Below are 27,329 nucleotides of genomic sequence, written 5' to 3' on the forward strand. Positions count from 1 at the left end.
GTCCTTGAGAAAGACATGTTTGGCAAAAGAGCAGATTTTTTCATTTACCCCAGGTGACAGTGGCATTGGTGTTCAGAGTTACTGGTTTTAATAGACTATGGGCAAGGTAGTACTTATGTTGACAGATCTACAGGGAAAGGGAAAATTGTGGATCCCAACAACAATTCAAACACAGACTTGTTAATAGGCTATACCAATTGCTTATTGATGATTTCCAATGCTGAAAAAAAAATTCTTGTGCATAGAGAGGTATATCTTTTTGGCCATTTGCACAGGTAAAGGGTTAACTTATTTTTGAAAAGCTGTATATTCTTAAGCTCTTAGATTGTTAAACAGTCTTCTTCCTATCAGTTTTCTGTATGAAATTTCTACAGGTATGCAGCATTCTCTGGGTTTACAAACATTTTTTTCCTTCAGGCACTTAGTAAGAAAGAACATAAAAATGCTTCAAATGGCTGTGATAGTCCTGAGCCTGATCAAGAATACTCCCTAACGCCAAGAACAGAGTCCAAGTATAATAAAATCAATGAAGAGTTTGAAATGATGATGCAAAGAAGTGCCCAACTGAACGGTAACAGGGTAAGTGTTTCCTAATTTGACTGTTTTTCCCCATTTTTTGTAATCAATGTTTCCCTATAGGCATTATCTTACAACACAAAATTATCTCTTACAGTTTTGTATTTTTCAATGTTACTGAATGAAGTATATACGGGGTAGGCAAAAAGTCCGTAGAAAATTTAAAAATTCATAAAAACCAGAAAAATAACCAAAATAAAAAATGGTTTGCAGGGTTAGCATCGCTAGATCACTAATTTTTTTCAAGACAGGAAAAAAAATTAACTCAAAAACAGCCAATAGGTGGGACAAACGTTGCAGCACTGGTATGAGCGACTTCCGTGAAAATATGCAAATGAGACAGTTACAAGAACTTGCACGTCTAATCCACAACCAGTTCACCGTTGTAAACCGTGTATGTGAACAAGGATGCTGAGTGCAAAGGATAAAGCTATATTGATGAAGTTGTTTTACATGAACCAGGAATCAGCGACCATTGTCTTTCGTAAATTCCGAGTTCAGAAGAATGTGAGGACTGGAGAAAGGCCTTTAACAGTGACATGCCTCAGCCTCATAAAGCTTGTTCGGCAGTTTGAGGAAACTGGAACGCTGGAGTGTAAGAGCCGGACGACCATGTTTAAGGAAGGCATGTTCGTCGTATGTTGCAGCTGAAATAGAAGCGTCAGCGTCCAAATCAGCTGCAGGGACCAGCAGTACTCGTGAAGCTGCCAGACGCTTTGTAACATATCTCCCTAGGTACTCACATTTTCCATTAACACTAAGTGGTCCCCCGGGAGAGGATCCGGTCAAGTCAGGAGAATTGCTTTGTTATATTTATTGTTTATGCATAATATGTCATGATATTTTATTGTGTTGATATATACTTTATAAATATATATATAGTAAAAATATGTAGTATTATTAAATACCTTATCTCATGGGCAGAGGTACCCACAGGCTTCTGTTCATCTTAATAGTTCCATGATCTCACAATTAAATAGCCATGTAAACAATATGGGAAGAGCCTGATCAACTTCCTCCATTTTGTTGAGACTGTTGCCTCCAAAACGTAATAATGGTGAATATAACTCAACGCCACATGTCCGTATGCAAATCATCTGAATGACATCAATTTCTTCCTACGCCGAGTGCCTACTGTACGATGATTACTCCGAGAATAAACCTGTTCACCTCCACTATGAATAGTCCGGCTAGACACCACATCATCACATTTCTTCTTCGTTCATCCAGCTGTGCTAAGAGTAGCCGCAAGGCTCTTCACGATAATTTACTAACAACCTACGATGTTGTGTTAATCGCTAAAATGTGTGACTAATACTACTGAGATTAAAACTACTCTGGCTGGTCCGGATAGTCGTTGTTTTCTAATGATGATTTTACTCATCTAGTCAGAGGAGTTCATATATTTCTAATCGGACAAAGTGTTCGATGTGAGCAATGATCATTGTAATATGATTTATGTTCGCATGTCTGCAGTACGCTGTTCCAGGATTCTCAAAGAGCTAGCTTACAATGAAAAATGATGGCCGTCATCTTCCTCATGTGATGAAATCATCTTCTGTGTGTTGTCTTCCCATCTACTAACTTCCAATGTCTTGGTGATCTACATCTTAATGTGCTGATTCATGATCCATGATCTTCCCGCTGGTGTGTGCCACGTCATCGATGTACTGTCTCATGAATTGTGATCTTCCCGCTAATAGCGTGTGCTTCATCATGGATGTGCCAATTCATGAATTGTGATCATGAACTTCTGTCGATCAACTTGAATTGTCCACCATTCCCAGTCTTATTCCCCAGTGAAGTCAGCATAGTCTGTGTGGATTGTCAGCAACATAAGTGAGTGAGATCTGTTCATATCTTATTCACTAAGATCATGGCTATTCTTATTTAACGATAATATTTGAATTAATGTATTGTAACTTAATTTAATTGTGTTTTTGGCTTTAAGAAATGACTTAATCTGGAAATTGCCAATGTTTTTTTTGAGTTTGTTTCTTTGAGTTTGTGACTTATATTATGTATGCAAGAATCACGGGACATAACTGAAATTAATTCGCTATAGCTTGGGTGGGCTTACCCCCCCCCCCCCATTCTCGGTACACAATATTCTTCATGAAATCCTTGATTTGTACCCATACCGATTAAAGTCGTGCCATGAACTTTTACCAGCGGATACCGTACGGAGGGAAGCATTTGCAAGGTGGGCTTTCTCCAAAATCGAACAGAATCCCACCTGGGACTTGTGGACAGATGAAGCTCATTTTTTGCTTTGTGGCAACATTAATACCCATAACTGTCACATCTGGGCGATGTCTAATTCATGTGAGTACATGCAGAAACCATTGCATTCCCCAAAAGTGACAGTGTGGTGTGGGTTCACAGGTTCATTCATCATAGGACCCTTCTTTTTTAAAACACAGTGCCCAGTAAATGGGTGGCAAATGGCTATGGTGAATGCGCAGCGTTATCTAACGCTTCTGCGCGAGAAGGTTGTGCCATGTTTTCATGAAAGAGATGCGCTTTCTATCGTCACGTTTATGCACAATGGAGCAACTAGTCACACTGCTACTCCGGTCAAGGCATTCCTGATACATATGTTCGGGGAAGACAAAATCATTAGCAGGCGTTGCAGGTTCTCATGGCCTCCTCGGTCTCCAGATTTGACACCGGCAGACTTCTGGTGACGGGGATATTTGAAATCCCGGGTGTATCAATCCGATCCATCCAATCTGTCAGAACTGAAAGATGTAATCCGCAGAGAGATGTCATGTATACATCCGGACCTGTGTGCTGCACTCTGCCGTTGCTGGATTTGTGACTCGCCTGCAATGTGTGGTGGTGGTCATGTGGAACACATACTGCTGCAATAAACGATTTGGAGGCATTCTGTTCGTTATTTGCATATCTTTTCTTTGACTTGTGTATGTCAGCGCCACCTATCTGCTGTTTTTCCTGTCTTAAAAAAATTCCCATGACCTAGCGATGCTTACTCTGCTAACTGTTTTTTATTTCAGTTATTTTTTTGGTTTTTATGAATTTTTAAAGTTTCTAAGAGGACTTTTTGCCCATCCTGTATTTGTAAGCTGGATTTCTTTTTGTTTTGGTAATCCTACTTTGATTGTATTTTTTCTGAACGGATTACATACAATTTACTCCTTCGAATTATATTTTACTTTTTCATGTTAAACTTTATTTTTTTATGATTTTATAGAACCAATCTGCTCTAAGTCAAAATTTAGTTCCCATGTCTGTCACTCTGAATAGCAGTTATCCTACTGACAGCCTTATGGGATCACCACAAATGCCGCCTCATAATACCATCAGCCCTAGACCAAGCTCCTCGGGTAAGTTCAAAATCAAATGGTGTAAACAATGTTGAATACTCGTTTTTGTTTTAAATAAATTATCTTCTCATCAAATGAGGATATGGTAAACTCTGTGAAATAATTACTAAATAACTGTCTCAAATACATTTGAGACAGTAATTATTTCACAGATTTATAAAAAAATAATGTCATGCAGTCTTTTTCCTATTAAGGAATTCTCCCTCATTAATTGGCATGCCATAAAAATCAGTAATATTTAAAGTTTTCCTAAATAAAGACTTACTTTTTCAGTATAATTCAGTTCCAAATTTTTACTAATTATAAACATTGATTAATATTCTTGTAAATTACAAAATTTTAAAAAAGTTGACACTTTTTATACTTTAGGGTTACTAGACATGAATGGTGTCACTGCAAATGGCTATCACAGGTCTGTATCACCTTTACCAGGGAACAGCTCACCAGTGATGATGAGCAAACAAATAGGGAAACAGCACTCACCAACTGGAAGTCGTTCTAATTTACGTGTGGTCATACCAAATTCCCACTCAAACTCTTCAATGGTGAGTATATTTCTATACAAGAAAACTTTTTTTTCTTACAATATCCTTCTTTTTTCTTCTTCCACCCTATTGTTTAGCAAAATATTACAGATATTGATCAGTTACTGTTTTCATATGAATAATTATTAGCATGTATATTTTACTAAGTTTTTAAAGCAATTTGAAAAATTGGTCTGTTGCTTTTATATATTTCATATTAATTTTTTTAAACTAAAATTGAAATCAATGGTTTCCAGTGCATGTGCTCGAACTGTGTATTCATGTAATATATCTTTTTATGTTAGAAAATTTTTGTGTATTAAAGACTAAAGCATGATTTCTAAATGAAATATATGCAGCTTTCAGGCTGTTAGGCCATGGTTTGAGAATTTAACTTCCAGAAGTTTTGCTCCTATCTGTGGCAGGCATCTTCAGGTGTTTAATAACTAGTTCTCTGCGACAAGTCACTCTTGAAAAGTGCATATAGAGCCTCAAGAGCTCTGCAGAGCACAGCAAGAAACCACTGCTGTAAACATTTCATTGTAAAAGTTGATTTTTTAGAAACACATTTTTTATGATCATGGAAAAGCACCCTGTACTGCCTGGGCTGTTCTGATTGGACCACATATTTTACAGCCACCAAGTCTCCAGGACTTTCTAAAAGGCTCCAGAATTTCTACTGTATCTCCCAGACTCCCAAACAATGCTGATATCTCCCTAATTTTTACTTTGATTGTAAAAAACTCTACTTAAGAAAAATAATATTTCCAAAGAATTTATCCAGAAAAGGTCTGTCTGTTTTTTCTCCTTAAATAAAATTACATGCATTATGTTAATTGCCGCTCTTATACTTAATCATAATGAATTGTTTCATTTTGCTATGAAAAAAAAGATAATATTTAGCAAAAAGCCAGAATTAACTTGAATATGTACAGGCCTTTGGCAAAAATTTGGACAATTTATAGTTGAATTACCTGTGATATAACTCAAAAATCAATATCTTTGTTAAGATTTAGTAAATAGAACACAAAAAAAAATATGAGTTGACCTCTATGATAAAACATGTTTGTTTTTTCATGGTCCCTTAAAGTTTTGCTAATCTTTTCCGACTCGTCCTGAATAATATCAGTAAATAACATGATGTAACAACATTTTAGAACTTAATAGAAAGACAGTTAAAGTTCTTCAATGTTTTTCTTGATTTTTTTTCAAAAATTTGCTAGTTTAAAATGTTTATTAAATTTGATTCTATTTGAAACATAAACACTAATTTGTAAAAAGGGAGATAATGTTTCAGAAAAATATTGTTTTTTTTGTAAAATTTTTTTACACAAAAAACAAAAACAAATTTTTGAAAAATATTTAAAATTCAATTTTAAATATTTCTTTCATTATCATTCATTTTTGATATTATCTAATCATTCACCTATTTCATAAATTTATAAAGAAAGTATATAATATATTCATGGTGATTGTGAAATGAGTTTCTAACACCAGAAATTTAAAATATTATAGCAACCAACTCGGTCAAACAATGGCTTGGGTAATCAAGTACCGAATGTAGGAACAGCTTCAATCCCAAGTATGAATAGCTATCCGTCCACTTTGTCGTCTTTTCCCTCTAGTAAGTATAAGTAATTAAAGTTCATAACGTTTTAAAAGAAATATTTTAATGATAGTCAAGTTTTCATATAAGCCGTTGAGTGCAAGAGTGATGCAAGTCATTTTTCATGCAATCCTGACTAACACCATATGTGGGTAGCTTTACTTTCAACCTGTTTTATTCACAAGTGGTTTAACTCTAGTTCAACTGGTTATTGCAACATTACAGCAAAAGTTTAATAATAGAAAATGAAGTGCCAAAACAGCACCTCCTAGAGATAGAAGGTCTCAGCACTCTGCTTGTGACATCAGTAAGTAGTCAATTTTCCCCTCAGAATAATCAGGGAAAAAAATTTCCCTGCTCGTACCAGTATCATCGTTGTGTGAAAAGAAATGATCGGGCTCAGAATTGGCGATTTCTATGCCCCACATCCAATTACTATGTGGTATTTGTGAGCCAATCAGGAATATTCTACGCCAAAATAAGAAGAAACTAAATAGGATGCTGTGTTTCAAAAATGTGGCAAACTCACTAGGTAGTCTGAATGATGTTTATGGCAACCCGTGCTGAGGCCTTCTATCTCGAGGAGGTGCTGGCCAAAAACGTTTTGTACGAAAGTAGTGCAAGTCACGTATCACAAACGGGGTAATGAATCAGGCACAAGTTGGCATCGGATAAGGCTTGGATATACATGTGGGATGAGACGATTGCTTAAAGTTGGTTCCAGGAAATAGCTTCTTGTCTCAAAAGCATCTTGAACTAGAAGCACCAGCAGCAAAAAAACACCTAGTGGCATTCAGTGATATTTGCACTGGGCAAAATCATAATTTCAAATTAGCTTTAACGTGGATGAAAATTTCCATTTACTTAAATAATATTATTACAGTAATTGATCACAGATATTTTGTATCAGACCACAGTTTTATGAGGAATAATTCAGACTTTGGAAACATTGAAATTGCAGCCGAAAATAAAGTGCAATATGTTCCTTCAGACTGTTACTACTACTCCGCCTGGAAAAAGAATAGGTTCCATGTACAAGTAATGCCCCAGCGAGACTTTAAATCAACAGCACAGTTGGAAAATTTGATAAGGAAAAAATAAGGCATAAGGAAAAAAATCAGTGAAGATGGACACCAGTACAGTGGCTCAACATAAGTTGGATGCAATTCAGACAGGATAGCCTACATTTTATGTACTATAAACATACACTCACACACAGTGATCTAGAGCAGTCCACACACTCCAACTGCCACCTGTAAAAGGATCTGTCCAATTGTTTGCGCAAATCAAGCAACAACCATTGTACACTGTGACAAGGCCTGTTTCTGCAGCCAAAATAAAAAGGATATGATGGACTTACTTTTGTTTATACCCCTGTCCATCACCCCCCTTCTTTATTGCTCTATAAACTTCCATAAAAATGGATGACATTGGACCGCTTGACTATAATGATGACCCAAGGGAAGAAACCTCAATTGCAGAAACAGCCTCCAGACCTTCTCGAAAGAATTAAGGATTGATGACTTTTTCTCTTTATGATGCTGCTATAAAAAATAAATAAATATAATGACACACTATATAAAAAACTATATTTATGTTTTATTCCCTTGACTTTATGGATTTTTTTAACAAGAGTGACAAAAATGAAATTTCATTACATGCAAAAGCTGTGTATGTCATGCAGAAATGGTGTAAGTAATTTTCACAGGAAATTTTTTCTGAAAAAATGGTGCAAGTCAATTTACTATGGAATAGTTCCTCCAATTCTGAATGAGTATCACTGAAATATGCTCAAATAGTTGCACATGTTCAATACTGAGTTGACTATGAAAAAAAAAGTATTTCATTCAATAACTCAAAATTTACGGAACTTACAAATACAAATACAACGCCACAACAGGCAAAATGCCCAACGAGGTGGCTGATAAAAAGATGCCCATAAAAATATGGATGTCATATGTTTCAAAAATACAGCAACCCAATTAAAAATGCAATTACCACAAATTATAAACAATATATACACATGATAAAATATTATACAATGCCCATAAAGAATACTTATGGTTGTCTTATTCTAAGAATGGATAGCTTCTCGATTTACCCCAACATGTTTATCGTATTTCTTTTTAAACGTGTCAATTGTGTTACAATTTACTACCTCCGGGGGTAAGCTATTCCATTTATTAACAACCCTATTAGAGAAAAATTCCCTGCGACACCATAACCTTGCATTGTCCCTCACCAATCGATACTGGTGTCCCCTTGTAAAAGCAGTTGATTGGCGGTGTACTAAAAGTTCATGGTCCATCCTATCCATCCCATTGAAAATTTTGAACACTTCGATCATATCTCCTCGACTCCTGCGTTCATCCAATGTAAACATATTCAAAAAATGAAGTCTCTCTTCATAACTCAAGGCCTGTGTGCCAATATGGACACGCGTAGCTCTTCTCTGCACCCCTTCAATCAAGTCTATGTCCCTCTGTAGGTATGGTCTCCAAAACCTTACAGCATTACTCCAGTCCAGGACGAACTAAGCCTCGAAAAAGCGGAAGAATGACTTTAGGAGAACGCGAAGAGACCTTTTTGAAAATAAGACCAAGCATTCTATTCGCTTTTTTGACAACCGCTGAACAATGTTCAGAAAACTTAAGTCGCTCGTCAATGAGAATTCCCAAATCGGTGACTCTTGTTGCATCCGGGATAGTGACCCCATTCAACTCGTAAGATAACCATGGGTTGTTCGAACCAAAATGAGCGACCATGCACTTATCTACGCTAAACGTCATGCCCCATTCATTTGCCCATGCTGCAATCTTGTTTAAGTTGGTCTGGAGCAACTCCCTATCGCTTTCATTACCGATTACCCCCATTAGCTTCACATCATCTGCGAATTTGCTAGTAATTCCATCGATACCCTGATCGAGTTTGTCGATAAAAAGTGAAAAAAGTATGGGGCCAAGGACACTTCCCTGAGGAACTCCACTTGTGACGTCTGTCCAACCAGAGAATTCCCCGTTCACCATAACTCGTTGCGACCTATCTCTTAACCACGATTCTATCCAATTCAGCAAGTTGCCCCCTATTCCAATCTCGTGTAAACGCTTCAAGAGTTTGCCATGTTGGACCCGATCGAATGCCTTCTGGAAATCAAGGTAAACAACGTCGACATTTTTGCTCTTACCCAAAGCCTTAGTCACGTAATCATAGAAGCAAAGGAGGTTAGTTACACATGACTTCCCCTTCCTGAACCCATGCTGATTATCCGACAATACATTATTCTCGTCTATCCACTTCACAAACTGCCTTTTGATGATAATTTCCAAAATTTTCGAGAGGGAGCTCGTCAAACTCACAGGACGATAATTAGACACCACCTCTCTACTACCCTTCTTAAATATCGGAACAACGTTAGCCAGTTTCCAATCTCTCGGGACGATACCCTCAGCAACACTACTCCTGAATATCTGTGCGACTGGCCCCAACAATTCATTAGCACCTTCCCTGAGAACCCTGGGGGTGAACTATCTCTGCAGTCCTTAGTAACTACTAGTCCTAATGAACTACCGGTCGGAGGACTGCAGCTAAGGACCGCTTCAACTACTAGTAGTTAAGAGGTACTATGAACTACCAGTCCTTAAGGTCACGTGACGTGAAACAGTAGTTAGAGGGAGAGAAAATTTTTGGTTTCGAGAGTAACAGATCGCTAACCAATCGGGATGCCGTTTGAAGCCTACAACTACTACTAATTATTTAACAATCGTTTTTCCGCAGTGGGTGGTGGCAGCGATTTCATGTTTACAACTGATTGTAAACAAACTTTTTCTTCCGAGGGACTCGCCACACATTTTTGTCACCCGTGCTTTGCAATTTTTTTTACTCTAACATCGCCAGCTAGTTTAATTATTTTGTAAACGTATGAGACGTTGCATTTTTCATCTTGCGACTTTTTTTAGAATAAGATTCGGTATTTTTCTTGTCCGAGCTCATGGATCCAACTTTTGGATACTTGAAAAAGCGAGTATCTGGGACCCCAGCTGCATATAAGCGGGTCGCATACTGATGAAATCAAAATTTGAAAAAAATAAAATTCTTACAACAAAATGCAAAATTTTAAATTAAGGTTACCGGCACTAGTTGAGCCTATGGTCGTAGTGTGCCTTTCCGGGGCAGACTTTTCCTTTTTTTTTGGGGGGGGGGGCTCTTCTTGAAAGGGTTATTATGCAAAATAATTGTAGACTTTTGGGCCCCCTATTCGCCTTGGGGGCCCCAGCTGAATATTTTTAATATTGAGTGCCACTTTTTTTTAAAACCAATTTGTTAAAAATGATTTTTTATTATCCATTTTTATTCCTTTTAAATTCATTGAAACAATGAATTGCAAATTATTTTTGGAGCAACTAAAATATTAAATTATTGATAATTTATAATTAAAAGAATTAGCTGCCTTACTGCGTATTGCAGTTCTATATTTCAAACTATGGGTTTCTCCTCAGTATTAAAAAATATCAGAACACGATTTTCTATGAATGAGCACTTACCTGTTAATGGAAGTGAATACTTCAATATTTAAAATATATATACGTCTATATTAAAGATCTTTCATCAATTTATCTGTTTCATATTTAGCTTCCAACAAATAATTTCACCTGATAACTTTCATTTTGACAATATATTTCATTTGAGTTGATTAGAAGATGAATGATTGATTGAAATTGATTAATAGAAACATGAATTAAATAACAACTTGCACATATGATTTGTCATACAAAAACATTTTATTTCAAAACATATGTTCATAGAGAGTTATCATAATCACAATTTATTGGTTGTACTTTTCTTAGAAATCGCATCTTTCAAGAATATAATTTTTTAAGATTCATAAATTTTCATCTGCATCTTCAAATGTTGATTTACCTGAAATTAAAAAGAGGAAGAAAAAAAAACACTTTTATTATGCTTATCAATATTTAAATGTACTGTATATTTTATTTCAAATTATAACGCAGTCTTTAGTTGTATAAGTAGAGATAATTCGTGCACAATAGCACTTAGTCGACATTGAGTCGTCTCGCCACCATTTTATCACAGTAGGATCCAAAATGTATAAACTGTGTTTTGCAAGGGAGGCCTGGCGTTCCACATAGATGCACATGTTCATGTCTAGATGTATTTACCTAGGGCTTGGAGCAACTAAATCTTAAGAGCCAACATTGCAAAAAAAAAAATTCATACTGACACCTAAAATTTTCTATGCAGATCATAAAATATTTGGAGTTTATGTCTGAATCTTCCAACATGTCAAGATCATCACTAAGTGCTGAAAAAGTTGAATATAATTTTTTTTTACTTCGGATTATTTCTTCTAAAAATATGCTTGGCTTCCAAAAAATTTGGCCCGCGCCTTTTTCAATTTTTCGAGCCATGTTTCTACCCTAAAATTTTGGTCAGACAGATGAAGTGCAAAAACCTATTGGCACGCAGCTTACTATATATTTTCACTCTACTCTTTCAGCTTTGCTCTAAAACACATCCTTAGAAACCTCTTGTGGATCGGGGAACCCCTATTTAAATTAACATAGAAATTTTGCAGTGTTGTATGGTCTCACTAGTTAAAAAGTATGATATTATTTGTCATCAAGTATATTGTTTTAATATTTCCATTCACAAAATTTGCTCATCAGTAAATATAACACGTTTTTCAAAGAATTAATATTGCTTTTCAGTTAGTAAAGCTTCTCAGTTTTTTTTTAATGTCCTCCCTCTCATTTATATAGCCAAGACAAGTTTTTCAACAGTACATGTTTTTACTTGCACTGGTCAAATTTTGAGTGGTACAGGTAGCCATTAAGAAATCTATCTTAATTTGCTCAATTCAATTATGTCAAAAAGAGTTGTTCTTTCAATAGTATCTGAAAAAATTATGATTATAAAGAAAATTACTCATAGCAAGATATTTCTCGAGAAAAACCAATATGGTATGGACTAAAAACAATGCCACCTTCCCCCCCCCCCCTGCTTATTTTGTTTTTGCACACATAAAATGAGTTGCTGAAATTACAATAATTTCAGAGGGAAGTATATTTCTGTTAAGTTTTATATTGAGAAATATTCAAGTGATTGTACAGTTTACAATTTTTATGAATTTTCTCAACTTAAAATTGAATGTGTATGAAATAGGTTATTTTAATCATGGTGCAACATAAATAAGACACTGAAATACAACATTTCTTAATAAACATGTGAATTTATGTAATACAGCCTCTCCGAAACGCTATTATGATTATGATCTGATACAACGTCAAAATTCTGTGGGTGGGATGGTGGTGTTAAATCGGGTTCGACTGTATTTGTTCCACTAGGGTTGTTGATACAAATGAAATCAGTGAAAATGATGATTGTTAAAATTTATGTCATTAAATCATGCATGGAAATATTTCATTTTACATGAAAATAATAATGGAAACTGTTGCTCAAAGTCAAATACAAAGAATTAAAATTACCTTTGTTTGCTCTGGGGGGATTGTTTCGTAACCTTAAAAACCTTCACATTACTTCGTAGCTACCTACAGCCAAGTTCCTGGGAAACAAAATTTTTCAGAGTTAGAAAAGTCTCACAAATGTATATACACTAATATATATATAATCTCTCAGCTGTTTACTAACAACATTGTTAAAAAATAAATGCTCGTTAAAAGTTTCACTTCCATAACATCTCAAAATGTTATATTTTAAAGTTCTTAAATATTCGACATGGAAATTTGTTTTCTGTGTTTACCCATACACACAAAATCAAAAACAATTTTTGGCAAAAAATTAAATTTGAACACACACAGCAAGGCCATAACCCAAATACTGAAGTAGTAATACGTTTCAAACACTAATCTGCTTCCTCTAGTTATAATGTATATACCTCAATAAAAACTGTGCCTGAAATTCCAACTTTGTTTTTTAGTTCCATTGTACGAATTTCATTTTTCTTATCAACAAAACAATATAATGATTCCTTATTAAATATTCCTCATCTCATAGCGAGTTACAGAGTGCAATTTTTCAGGAAGTGGCACATGATTTTTTTCTCAAAATTTAACTTCCACTAAGTATTACAATATTGTTCATTTGAACAGTTCAAAATATCAAATCTATATTTTAATCCTTTAGTGCACGAGTTTTACAAAAATTAATATTTAACATTACTGCCAATTTTTACCATGCTTTATTTCAATTTCACCATTACTCATCACAAAAAAATTATTAAATTTTTTGTCATTTAGGTGCTATAATTTATTATCAATGAATTGTAGCTTATTAGTTACTTTGTGCATTGAAGGGAGGTTGATCTAAAACACAAATTTTCAATTTCCTTATTTATAGGCGATTATTCATAGCATAGTCATCCAAACACAATTTTTATTGTGCCAACAATATTCAAATTATTTATTTACACACATGCTCAATTTATTTAGACATAATTTTTCATTGAAAAAAATTAATACGGCAAAAAACATAGAATGTAAAATTTCAATCTGATATTATCGTAATTGTAGATTTATGTTTCATTTGCCATGTAAATATTTTCAATACAATCCAAAGTATACATGGGCTATTTGATATTTTTCAGCATTACCAAGTGGGATCCACTGCCCTATTGATTGCGTGACATTATGTCCATTTATATTTTTAAATAACGCATTTACCGAGCAAAAAAATATTAAGAAAATTTCTAAACACTCTTCTTATATAGTTCGATAGCAATAAAATAATTCTTACCTCAGTAATGAACATGCTAGCACTTCGTCGTGGCTTCGATCGCCGATGTCAACATCTAGTTTTGCAGGATATAATGATGAATCACTTCAACTTTGATGACATCGAAGATATAATCTAAGTTTTATCTGTCATTATTATCGTAAAAAATTGTTTAATTCGAAAAAAAAACAGCATATTTCATCACTAAATATCACAGCGAGAACTCGCGGCCAGAGACGAAATTTCCTCTTTTCCAAGATGGCCGCCGTGAACTACTTTTCTTGCTGCTTTAGGACTGGTGCTAGGCAGTCCTTAGCAGCGGTCCTAAGTAACTACTAAAAAAAAGTCCTTAGCTTAGAGATAGTATCGAAAAGTCGAACTACTGGCCAGCTAAGGACTTTTCGGCACTCAACTACTTTTTTTCCGCTAAGGACCGCAGAGATAGTTCACCCCCTGGGATAGATATCATCAGGTCCTGGTGCTTTGCTTGCACATACATTTCTTAGAAGATTTAGGACCTCCACGTCTTCTACTTGAATATCGTTGAGGGTTTTATTACCCCATGCAACACCCGTATATCGAATATCATTATCTCCATTAAAAACCGACGCAAAAAAGTCATTGAAAGCACTACACATGCCTACATTGCTCTCTACCTTAGAGCCTCCTATCGAGAGGGGGCCAACTGTCCCCTTACATCCATTATTGACGTATCGAAAAAATGATTTTGGGTCAGAGCCAATGTTATCTGCCAACCTAGATTCAACTTCCTTTTTACTATCCCTTATCGCTTTCTTCAACAGTCTTCTTTTATCAGTAAACAATGATAGGTCACCACGTCCACTTTTATACTCTCTGAATGCTCTTTTCTTTTCAAGATAAAGGTTCCGCACGCTATCCGTGAACCATAGAGGGTGTGATGTACAAACACGCTTTTTTCGAACAAAGGGTATGACGTCGTGCAAAACAGAGGACAGCTTCGTACTAAATTCTTCCCATTGACTTACCACCCCTACTGATTCCAACCGGTCTTTGAAAACTTCCGCTAACCTTCTTCTCAAAACATCAAAGTTAGTTCTCCGAAAACAAGGAACCAGTCTTTTGTTATCAACCTTACCCGAGGAAAAGTTACAGTGAAATCTGACGATACGATGATCACTGGAAGAAAACTCTTCCCCCACCGAAACATGTTCAACTAGATCCTCAGAACTAGTAAGAACTAAATCCAAAATAGCAGTACCCCTAGTGGCTTCTGATACATGCTGATACAAAAAATTTTCGAGCACCAACTTAAGAAAGTCTCTTTCATACTGATTTCCAGATGAAAGGTTCTCCCAATCAATACCCGGGTAATTGAAATCCCCTAGTATGAGAACCCTCTTTCGCTTACACATGTAGGAAATTTCATCATGCATTTTGGCAATGTAGTTTTGATCCCTATTCGGTGGATTGTAACAAACCCCAACAATAAGCTTATGACGTCTTTCTCATAAAAGACTGATTATCTCAAAAGCACATTTTCTGACTTACACCAGTCTTGCACTCGACAGCTCATATAATGAATTTATTACAAAAAATTTGTTACATATACATTATTCTTTAAAAAAAAACATTTTAAATGTAGAGTAAATAATGAATTAGCAAGCCTTTGTGTAAAACCTTCATTGTGTAGAAAAATTATATATATATAGACTTTTTTATTGTGTCCTCCTTAGCAGACACCTCCCATTAAGAGACACTTTTGAAGACTGGGAACAAGACCTCAATATATTCTACCATACATTAATGGAAACTCCCTGTTGCGGATGAAATTTTTGATCCATAGAGTCCAATATCAAGAGGTTCCACTGTATATGCATTTCCTTAAATATGCCAGAAATACAAATATAATTGACCTGACATAAAATGCGACTTTGCATGCTAACCCTTTGCCTTGCCATCTATTGGTGTCTCAGAAGGAAGAGATTAGTTGAAATTCTTACCTGACAAAGATTACATACCTGCCTAAAAAACTGGCTAAAGCAGAGTCTAGAGAGAAAATGAAATGTAAAAGTGTTCTGTTATAGGAGTATGTGTGCATGTGAGTACCTGAAAAGGGTGGAATAGCCTAGTTCACATGTTTCAACCAAGTAAGGTGCAGTTATTCCTGAAATTTTCCAACAGGTTACTGCAGCTCATGGATCCTTTTTTTCATGATGGTTATGAATGTTTTTATTTGATATTTCATTATTACTATGAATTTTTTTTTTCATCTTTGAAGCAACTGGTGGCAATAAAACATTTCGATAGTATAAAAAAACTATAGTTACTATTTATTGCTTGGTAATTTGAATGTATTTATTTGTATTGTTTCATCACAGAATATTTAGAAGAGCTTGTCAAAAAAAATTAAGAATGAATTTATTTTAAAAAACCCAGATGATATATGGCGGCAAAATAAAGCTTTGTTAACAGCTCTGATATCATCTGCTTGGAGAAGAAAAAATTATGGGTAAAGAACATTCTTACAAAAACAGAACCCTATAAAAAAGTCTGGACAGATCCTGCAACACCTTCCATGAAAAAAAGGAATGCACTACACTTTTTACATTATCAACACATGGACTTGACATCTTTGTTGATGATGTAGGGTGCCATAAGATTTGCATCATGGTCAGAACTGGTTATTGTCAGAGTAACATTCACATCCTAGTGTTGCGTTAAAAATATTTTCCAATAACAGGCATTGCCATTCATCTAGTAACATAGCTCATTGTTGCGAAATCATCTTTGCAATGCATACAAACTTATAACATACGTACAACACCCTGTCTAGCCTATTCACCAGCCCTTTACTTATTGAAAGCATCTGGGCTGTGATGGATCCAAGAGCTGGAATGCCATCACAATCCATCAGTGACATTAACAGAGTTGAAGTATTGTTGTACTGAAATATGGCCTGAATATAGAATAAAGTATAATGTACGACACATACTGTATATATATATATATTGTGTATGTGTAAGTATATATAGCATGGCAGAAACACTGAACCTATCTGCTGATGAAAAAAGTGAGAACAAGATGAGGGTGTGTGTGTGAGAGGATAAATCCTGTACTGGAGAGGGTTGCTACGTAGTGTTGTGGCAGTGTTGCACGTATAAGAAACTAAGAAACAATAAAACATAATTCCCCATCCTTATGGGGGATTTAGATGTACCGGCTATTGGTGTTAAATTATTTTGAAAACGTCAAAATGTGTAAAATATTACCATTGTTTCTTTATTCATTAAGTGTCCCCATTCTTATGGTGTGTAAGGAAAGGAATTTCCTCTCACACTAGAAAAAATGTAAACTTTTTGAAGACAGAACCTTACTCAAAAACTGCTTCCTGCTGGAAGAAAACACATTTCCTTTAATGCTTAGGAAACAGGAATCTCTCTTCAAAAACTGGGGTCATATAATAGGGAGGGAAATGTTTTCAAGTTATTTTTTAGGGTTGATGCCACCAGGTTCCTTCTCATATTGGCTAACCTGGAAGTGAAAGAAGAGAGAACTTTTCAGTGTAACTTATACTGGTTTTTGGTTATAAAGGCTTCACTTTCTAACAATTCATTTTAGCCAGTGACCATTATTTTATTAGTCTCAGTGAAAGACTATCAGATATATGCTGTTAAACCTTACAACTGGCATATTTTGCGCGTGTACCACTTTTCTAAACACCACAACTGACATATTTTTGTGCATGTACCACTTTTTGAGGCTGTTTGTTCCTTTCACAAAGGTAATTGAAATTTTATTTTTTTTTATTAACATTAAATTTAACGCATTTGTCACATCAACATAAGCATTGCAAGCTCTAAAACTTAATTTTAAAATTCTTAAATAGCAGCACTTATTCAAAAAAGTATGGTTACTAAAATACTTTGCTAAAATTTACATTACTGCATTTCAGATGACTTTCAACTTGGTACTGATTTAGGGCTGTCTGGTTTCAACTCACCAGGTCTATTACAGAATTGGTCACAAGGACCTCTATCTGGAGTTCAAGGGCTATCTCATTCTAGGTAGGTGCTTAAATTATGTTTTTTTAAGACAAATTACTGCAATTCTCATTTATTTACGGTGATTTCCCCTTATAACGATCCCATTTAGAGTATTTTTCCATTGATATTCATTTCAGATGGTCCCAACTCTCTTACTAGCACTCATCCAGATTTACCATTTAAAGTGTTTTCCTAGTTACAATGTTTTTCATGACATTTTTTTTAAAGAAATGTTATAAGTGGGATCCACTGTATACTATATTTTATCCTTTAGAAAGACTCATTGACTGTTTAGTAATGTTTGTACAATAATTGAATAAATATCAATTGTGCAATGAGTGTCAATGAATTTTCTCAATTTGAATTTATTTCTTTATACAATATTTTTGGCACATGCCTATACAAGAGACACACCAGGGTTGGGTCAATGTTCATACAAGTAAGCCTAATTGAAAGAAAATAGATGCTGTGGCTTTTGAGCAAGTTGTGAAGACACACATAGTGATAAATGTCGTGAAATTTATCAAACTTACCAAGACGTTTGGTGATTATGCATAATAACTGGCAATTATGACAGATTTTCACATGTACTGTAACATATATATGCAGCTTTTTGGGTGTTTGAATAAACCTCAAATAGTTTTTTTACCATGTTATCTAGTTTTCTGGTTTATTTAATTTCTTTGCTATGCCTAAACTCTCAAAATACATTGTATGTTGGAGCAAATCAGCTGATAAAATTATGTTTTTAGGAACTATAGCATAAATTTTATTTACTTTCACCTGTAGTATGCTTCAGTTTATTTATAGTTTTCTCGTTTTACCCTTTGCAAGGCCGTGTATACCCAGTCAAGAAAAACCTTTTTATTTTATCACTGACAAGCCCAGATTTTTTATATATCTGATTTCTTAGTAGAGCACATTTTCTCATCCTCTTTATTTTGCAACTGCTGAAAATTGGAGGAAAGCCAACTTCATTAAAAAAAAAGTGGCATTTTAAAGAGGGTTTGGTGATTTCTGCTGTGCTGGTTAAGTTATAAAATTTTTATCATTTATGATAATGATTAAACAGAAACACTTATTGGAACCACCAATAATTTTATCATTTGGGTATTATTATCAATTTTGTACACTGATGTGGGAAAAATTTTAATTATCAGGATTTTGGTTTATATCTTCGTTTAATATTAAATTTTGCATATTTTGAAGCTAAGGTTGAACCAGACTTATTGTAAATTAAAAAAGTTTACAATCCACATAGAACAAATCTGCTGGTTTCTTACAATGGCTGAATTTAAAAAATAAATATGGCAGTCTCAGCTGGATGGGGGGTGTCTATCTCGGCCCTCCAGTCTATGCCAATGGTTGAAGAAGGGCTGTATTTTTCTCTGAATAATGAAGCAGCATATACTGTATTAGTAATACAGTGAAAGTGGAAATCCTGTATAACGATGCTTTCTTTGTTCTTTGTAACTTCTCAGTCTTAATATAGTCTATCTGTAATGATAAAGCCTTTATAACAGTACTTTTCTCTGGTCCCTTGAGCATTCTTATTTTAGAGTTTCACTATCTTATAAGTGTCTTGAATTTTACTATTTTTACCTGCTGTTTTTACAACCAAAAATTATTTTCTTTTTGTTCACTCTATTTTTACTTTTAATGCATATGCTTATGTTTGAAAAATTTTCTCATTTTAAATAAAACACATCAGAAATTTCACATTTTTATTTCCTTTATAGCCCTAGTTCTACTATCAGCAGTTTGCCCCATCTTTCAGTGAATAATGGCACGCCACCACCATCATCCTCACCGCTACCTATCAAAATTAAAAGTGAACCCATTTCACCACCTAGAGATGGCTCTGGTATAAGTTTGCACCGGCCACCTTCTGTCCAAGGCCATCTTTCACCTGGACACTCTCTAACTCCTTCTACTTCTTCCTCACCAGACCCAAATATGGACTATGATCCTCATATAAGCAAAAGACCAAGACTGTCAGCAGATGGCTGGGCCACATAGCAACTGTAATGAATAAAGTTGCAAAACTTTTTTCATCAAGATATATGATACATCAATTTGACATCAGAATGAAACCCTTGAAGGATTGAAACTAATATATGTAGGAAATGAACAAGCTAGCATGACGTTTCCACAATGAAAGAGCTATTTCTCAGACTGTGTCAGCTGATGGTAACTGTATGACCTGTAATGTGTGTGTGTGTGTGTTTTTTTGTGGTGTACATTTGCGCAGCAAGAGTGTGGAATGGTCAGAAGTGAAGTTATACGAAAAGAGATGTGATCTCTCCAAGAAGACTGTATGATATAAAATTCCAGTCATGTTTATTTTAAAATAACCCCTGAAGGCAAAAACTTTGCACATGCTTTCTTCTTTGTGACATTCATCATTGAGTGCATCACTATCTTTTCATTTTTTTTTTCAAATGATGTTGGGAGTAACCAGGATATATATTTGTTGTGACACATCAAAAGCAAAAAGGCATTAAATTTGATGTCCGAAGATTGAAATTCTTGAAATATCTACCTATACATTTTCTACGTATTTATCTCTGGCAGAAGAAAAAAAAATCATTTTCATCATTCCCCAATAGTTAAATTGAAGAGTGAAGATGTAAAAAGTACTACTTTTTCTTTTAATTTTTTAAGATTTTGCTAAATGCCAAACATGTGGTACCATGTATAACAGATTGCTGTAACATTTTCTCGTTTTTTATTAATGTTGTCAGAAATTATGGCAAGTGATTGACTGTTTCGATTTTTGTTTATATAATAATATGGTGCTAATTGTAGTACCAATTTTATCAGGATTGTATAATCAAATGTGCTAGTTCAACTCTGTTTCGGAATACAGTTGTTGGAATATGATTGTTATATTATAAAAATGTATGTGTATCTTGTTAGAAAAGAAAATTAGTAAGGTCTGGTAGATTTGACCATTCCCTCTTCACTCTCCCACCAGCGTGCTTCCCTTGAAAAATATATTCTGTGTTATTTCCCTATTGTGGAGTGTTGCTTGTTTTTGTGGCCAGTAGCAGTAATTACTATAAATTTAGAATCTATAAAACTTCAATCCTAAAATATTGTAGTTTTCTGAACTGAAAACATTGAGATGCATAAATTTTATACTCATTTATGGAGGAGTTAGCTGTCAGCCTGTGCAGGTAAGGCTGTGATGCATGATCATATGATGTGTACTCTTATTGCAAAAATTAAATTAAGTATCCCTCCAATAGAAATAGTGCAGGAAAAGTTTTGACAAGACTCATTTCATAAAAATTTTCATAACAAAGTAATCAATGAAAAAATTATAAATTACTATATAGTTTTAAAGTAATCATACAAATTAAATTGTTTTAATAACTGTCCATGTTCACATATCGTGGATATGACAATCATTATAATGTGTTTCCTACACAAGGGCTTTCTGTGCATGCCCATTGTTTCTTGGCAGATGACTGGTAGCATGCTTGCCTTGCACATTTTTCCAGACACTTGGTACGACGTAGGGCCTATTTTTTAATCAACATATATAAAATGTATTCAGGCATGTAGCTGTTATCTGTACTGTAAAATAATGAAATGTAATTTTTGAGCCATATGATTTAATTAAGTATAGGTTAAGTTTATGCAAATATCAATTGAGTATTCTAGATACCCTGTAACTGTAAAGGTGTGTTTTAAAATGAATTGAATTTTCATGAATATAATAATCATTATCATAATAATATATTCATTTCCAGATGAATGAGTTAATTTTTTAAAGATCAGAATTTATATTTTATGTGTAACAAACTAAAATTCTTACCTGCTTAGCTGGCCAAATAATTCAGACAAATCAGCTAACTGCTGCTGCATTTTTGAAGCTTTGAAAATTTGGTTAAGACAGTATGTATGACTCTTAAAGCAGCACTTGGAATTCAGTGCCATAAGAAATAACTTGACTGTGCCATTCTTTCCTGATTCAGCCTGTACATGAATATCTGAACTTGATTGAATGCACCTAGTGTAACTTATGTCCAAATATAGTTTCTTTTGAGAGTATGTATTATATACAAAATTTTTTGCTACATCAAAATAAAAAAAGATTTGTATTTTCTTTTCTTTGTTGTTCGAAATGTGTTGCATGTAGTTGAATGATGCTTGTTGATCTTTTGAAGTTTTTAAGAAATAGTGAAATTTTTGGATGGGAAAAAAACTTTCAAATATGTTATATTTTAAGAATTTATATCATATTTTCATGTATGGAATTCTCCTTGTATTTCCTAAAGTGACAGTGCCTGATATTATAGTACTGTACATATATGGATGAAATGGTTGAAATTATCCAAATTTTCTTGTGATCCATTATTTCTAGCCCATCGGTCTGATTTTCACCTTTTTGCACTTTTAATTTAATTAAAATCTTCAGCAAACTTTGGATCTTTACTTTTCTAAAGCAGTTTTATTTATTTTTGAAAGTCTGTTGTTTTTTAATTTTTATTTCTTCTTATTTGCTTTGATGCTAATTGAAAAATGTTCTGTCACTTTTAAACTCTATAATTACAGTACTTCTTGGAACGACTGCCATGGCACATTCATTTAAAAATGTTACTTTTTCATTTGCACCTACATTGATATGCCACTATCAAGTTTTATTTTGAAAAAAAGTCTCTTGTATGAATAAGTTGATTTAGAAAAACCCTTTTTACTTTTCAATAGCCTTTATCTTGTGTTATTTTCAAATAGCAATTTATTCCATTACAAAGTATTTTATAGAAGTTAGTTACTGTTCTTCTGTTACTTCTAAATATTTAAATGTTACTTGCATAATATTTTGCTGATTCTTTCTAAAATAATGCATTTTGGCATTAAAAAGAAAAACGTTAAACATTCATCATGAAATGTTAAGGTGCATATGCTGATGTAAAGCATACATCAAATTGTTGGAAAAAAATTTAATCACTTAATGTGAGCTCTCATCAGCATGTGTACCCTACATCAGGCGTACAACATTAAAAAATAATTCATGCATGACACAAGTAAAAAATAACCTGATGATTTGCCTGCTTCCAAATTCAGAAAACAGATGGCAGCACATGACAAGCAACACACAACAAGCATTCCTCAGAAACAAACTTCATGTTAGGTTCACAACACATACACACACGCTCTGTCATGTACACTTTAATTAGAAATTCCATAGAGGTACATGTGCAGTTTAATAGGAGTAATAGTAGCATATGTGCCCTGATATTTTCATGGTGAAATTCATTTTTTTACGGTAAAAATTCCATAATGTGCTAACTCAGAGAAATATAGTAAGTCTTACCTGGTGGGGCCTATATAGCTCAAGTTATTAACCCATTTGCATGAGTAAGCAGAATAATCCTCAAATTATGAGTGTCCCTTATCACAGAGTGTAGAAAATCTATACAGTACTAAAAACCAGTTTCCTTGTGGATACGCTGTGATATGGAACAGGTAGCAAATTTAGAGGGAAGATACCATAGGATAAAATGTTCTTTACAAATTTCTCGTCCTATATGAACGCATACCTTCAAAAAAAACTTCATTTAGACAAGCATAATTTGAGAAGGGAAAAAATCATATTTTCTGCAAAGCGGTCATCAATGTTGCTTTTGGAAATTTTTCATTTATGTCATTTCTTGAAAAGAATCAGAATAAAATTGGTCATTTTGATGGGCATTGCATATATTTTCATAATCTACTACAAGAAAAATATAGTTAACTGCATTACCATTTAATTGTTTTATAGAATTACAAGGTTTTCAAACATGAAACTTTCAAAAAGAATTAAATTTGTTAGAGAGTATATGAAAAATTACATTTTGCACAAACCGGTGCTAGATTTTATTTGGATTTGAAACTATCATTATAGCAAGAAATCTTTGCCTTATAGAACATAACAGAATATGCAATGTATTCAAGGAAATGAACACTAATTAACTGAAATCCTAATCTAAATTCTTCATGGCATAATGAGTGTCATAGCCAAAAAAGATAAAATATAAAAAATGCAAAATATTTAACCATGCTAATAAAGAAATCAAGATAGTCCTGAAATCAGGTCTGAAGATACTATTGATTGCTTATTACCCAAAACACATAGCCTTGAAAACAAACAAAAATGAAAATTCCATTTAAAAGTGTAATTTGCTTGTCAGGAAGTCACTAAATTTTTAACATTGTCAAACATAAATAAGCTGCTCAATTACATTGTTTTTGGTTATTCAAAATATAAACATATCTATATCAGTAACCTCCTTTGAAAAAGAGCCATACCTATTATCCGAAAATTCAGGAAGATTGCTAGTTGATAAGTGTATTGGCCTTGAATATGTTGTTTCTGTGAATGTTTCCTACTATTGAAAGTATTCTTGTTTTTTAGAAATAGATGTTGGTATGGTGTGAAAGTTTGTGGAATGCTATTGATATTATAAATCTGTTACATACAATTCATAAATATCTCAATTTTTATTCATGAAGATTGATGTTTACCTATTACACAGTATCTATTAATGTCAATTCAAATCTTATATTACCATCATATTTTTTTGCATTAAAAAAAAATTAATATTTTTTAACTTATAATACTTGTTTCATGTTAGTTTTTCTTAACTATCTTTCTTTTTTTCACTGAGTTTTCATTAATATATTATGTTCACTGTTTGACCACAGACTCACTACCATGTATGAAAGTAATAGTTTTCATTTACAGTAGACTACCTTCTTTCCCAATTTTTTGACACTCACTGAACCGGGGAGAGTATTGGATAATAAAATTATTAGATAATCAGAAAGTCATCATCAATGGCATTTTTTTCTAGAGTAAAAATGTTAAACTACAAGTATCAATACTATAAATGAAATACAGCTTCAACCCAGTGTAACAAACATGGTTTATTACCATTCTCTGGATAGAATGATTGAAATTTTTTGTCCCATCCCGTAGGATGCTCTCTCAATACATCTGATGCAGCAAATCAAATGTTCAGTCCTTGAAATTTGTTATCAAGACACTTATAAGAAGGGCTTGACTGTTTATAACTATGCATACTAGCATAAATAAAATAGTATCCAAATGAAAATAATACTTATCCAAGAACAGGAATCTCTGTAATCATCTTTTTGTTGAGTACTTTTCAAATATACTGATTTTGTCAACTACCGAAAAGATTATTGTGATCTTGTATGACTTACCCATAATATTTTTAACTTTCCAGTGCTCTAAATATTGGTACAACTGCTTTTCTATAGTTTCAATGCAGAAAAAATAATTTAGTGTTATTTTATTAAATAATAAATGTTTGTATGATTATATATTTTCATAGATCTACATGATAACTCATTGTTTAGATACTGTGTTTGTGAATAAACTCTCTTATACTAGTCAAAAAATTCATCAATGAAATTTATTAAAAAGTATTTTTCGCAAAATATGTTATGACGCCTATGTATAGCTCAAAAATGCTATAGTAAAGTTCTCTATGTGATTCTCTATGAGATTCTATATGTGAGTAAATATATTTTGATTGCAATTAATTTTGAAGATGATATTGTATCGACCAAAAGCACCATTTTGTGGATGCATTACTTATAATGTTTAGAAATGGATGTTTCTAGGATTCATATTTCAGACGAATATATAATGGAAACCAAATGGTTAATTCAGACAGAATTTCAAACTTCATTTTTTGCTTTTTCATTGTTTTCAGTAAATGTTCTATGATGTAAAACCTCATCTTTAGTTAAACCAAGTTAAATAATGTTTTCTGATTAATGATTTCGAAAAATTGGCATGCCACCTCCAGTGTTCCCTCTCATTTTTTTTTCACCTATGTGGAGCTGTTTTGTTTTTGACAGTATGACAATTTAGTGAGATGCCACCATGTATCCCAATTGTGTGTATGGTGATTTTATGTGCATGAGTTTTTTTTTGCAGTGTGCAGATGTGCACACTCACAGCTTAGAGGGAGCATTGACTACCACATTATCATTACAAAAAAATGATTGAAGACTAAAAATGTTCTGAAAAATATTCCAATTTAGTTTTTTTAAAGTTAAAATCTATTGCAACTCAAAAAGTATTTCTCCAATGTATGTAACTTTGATTCATTCTCATGCATATTTCTCAACGATATTTATGAGTACATAAGTTAAAAAAGTACACATATATTTTTCACCAAATATGTTAAAACTTATTATTAATATAAAATAACTATAAAAAGCACAGGGTCACTTTCCATTTTAGTTGAAAATATGATTATTTTTCATTGTATGAATTGAAAAACATTTACTGTGAGATGTTTCTAATAAATGGAATTGTCTTTCTATTGAATTTTGACTTTGCTCACTTTAAAAAATATATGTGTTTACATTACATTTTTAAATGTAAACCTATTTCTTGTAGATTTTTGTCAGACTAACAGGGCATTCATTGTACAAAGGTCAGTATCTCAATACTGGATTTAAGGCGAGTTTGAAAAAAGGGAATATTCACATAACTGAAGCCTACTTGGTATTTTTTTTAAAGAAGACATATAGGGATTAACATAATTTGTGTGATTAACATAATTTTTTTTAATATTGACAGAAAGGAAAGAATGAAGGAAAAAAAAGTTTACTCCTAATAATGTTTCATAATGTAATTTGTTAATGCTGATGGATATATTTCTCATGTACCCATTGTTAATATAATTTCTAAAATGCTTCCATTTACTATTTCTTGGAAGTTAGCGGTATGGAGTAGTTTATCTTATAGCCATAGTTGGTCAATGTATTAATCCAAAGTATGAAAAAAATATTTTTCTTTCCCTCACATTTTACTGTTTATTTAATTTTCCTTATCGTCTTCTGTTTTACCAAATTATTATTAGTTTTTTTACAATAGACAGAGATTACAATACCAAAGATTCCTTTTCTAACAAGGCACTGCAAAAATAATCTAAAACAAATTTAGCAAAAACTGCTTGCTAGTTTACGAGTTATCATTAGCAGTTTATCAGTTTTTCTCACAAGTTTAATCCCTCTCACAAATAAAGTTGCTCTGGTTAGTACTGTCCCAGCTAAGCTTATTGTCTTCAAAGTTACAATTTACTCCTATGGAGTTTTTGAAGACTAAAAAAAAGTAAGGGGGAAAATAAAGACAAGACAACAGGTTGCTGTAACTCATAAGTATTGATATATCCATGTTTTAGCGTTGTACAGTATTATGGATAACATTAATGAAAGAAAATTTTTAGTTTAGAAGGGGGGAATTGGAAAATGAATATATTAATAATTTGAGTCAAAGACATGAAGTTTGCTACCTTTTAAAGATCGTTTTAGTTTCAAAAAATTGCATCATAAATACAGTGAAACCTGTCTAAGATACACTGTATGAGACGAAAACCTGTCTTAAATGGAATCAAAATATAATCTGTTTAGTGATTACTGCTTTGATTTGCACCTTTATAAAAAATGGAAATCTGTCTAAAACAGAATA

At 33.4% G+C, this 27,329-nt stretch overlaps 1 protein-coding gene and 1 long non-coding RNA gene across 6 annotated transcripts in view; one reads left to right on the top strand and one right to left on the bottom strand.

The window, feature by feature from the left end:
• LOC149065464 (myocyte-specific enhancer factor 2-like) overlaps positions 1-26,178 on the top strand; it is a 210,656-nt gene extending 184,478 nt beyond the window's left edge. For all 5 annotated transcript variants that reach the window (XM_089253485.1, XM_089253486.1, XM_089253484.1 and 2 more), the window contains 6 exons: positions 418-579; positions 3,791-3,923; positions 4,293-4,468; positions 5,963-6,071; positions 17,737-17,848; positions 19,567-26,178. In XM_089253485.1, the coding sequence (XP_089109611.1) occupies positions 418-579; positions 3,791-3,923; positions 4,293-4,468; positions 5,963-6,071; positions 17,737-17,848; positions 19,567-19,846 (972 nt within the window). In that variant the 3' untranslated portion in view covers positions 19,847-26,178. The remainder of the gene's footprint in view (positions 1-417; positions 580-3,790; positions 3,924-4,292; positions 4,469-5,962; positions 6,072-17,736; positions 17,849-19,566) is intronic.
• Positions 10,866-14,200, bottom strand: LOC149065466 (uncharacterized). Its single transcript, XR_016195601.1, has 3 exons — positions 13,824-14,200; positions 12,557-12,633; positions 10,866-10,970 (listed from the first exon to the last, which is right to left on the bottom strand). It is a non-coding gene; the product is annotated as an uncharacterized LOC149065466 (long non-coding RNA).
• Positions 26,179-27,329: the final 1,151 nt, after the last annotated feature.

Source organism: Pholcus phalangioides, unplaced genomic scaffold (genome assembly GCF_987345545.1).
Source record: "Pholcus phalangioides strain wild (caught in Gottingen) unplaced genomic scaffold, Ppha-v1.0 ptg000039l_1, whole genome shotgun sequence".
Classification (NCBI taxonomy): domain Eukaryota; kingdom Metazoa; phylum Arthropoda; class Arachnida; order Araneae; family Pholcidae; genus Pholcus; species Pholcus phalangioides.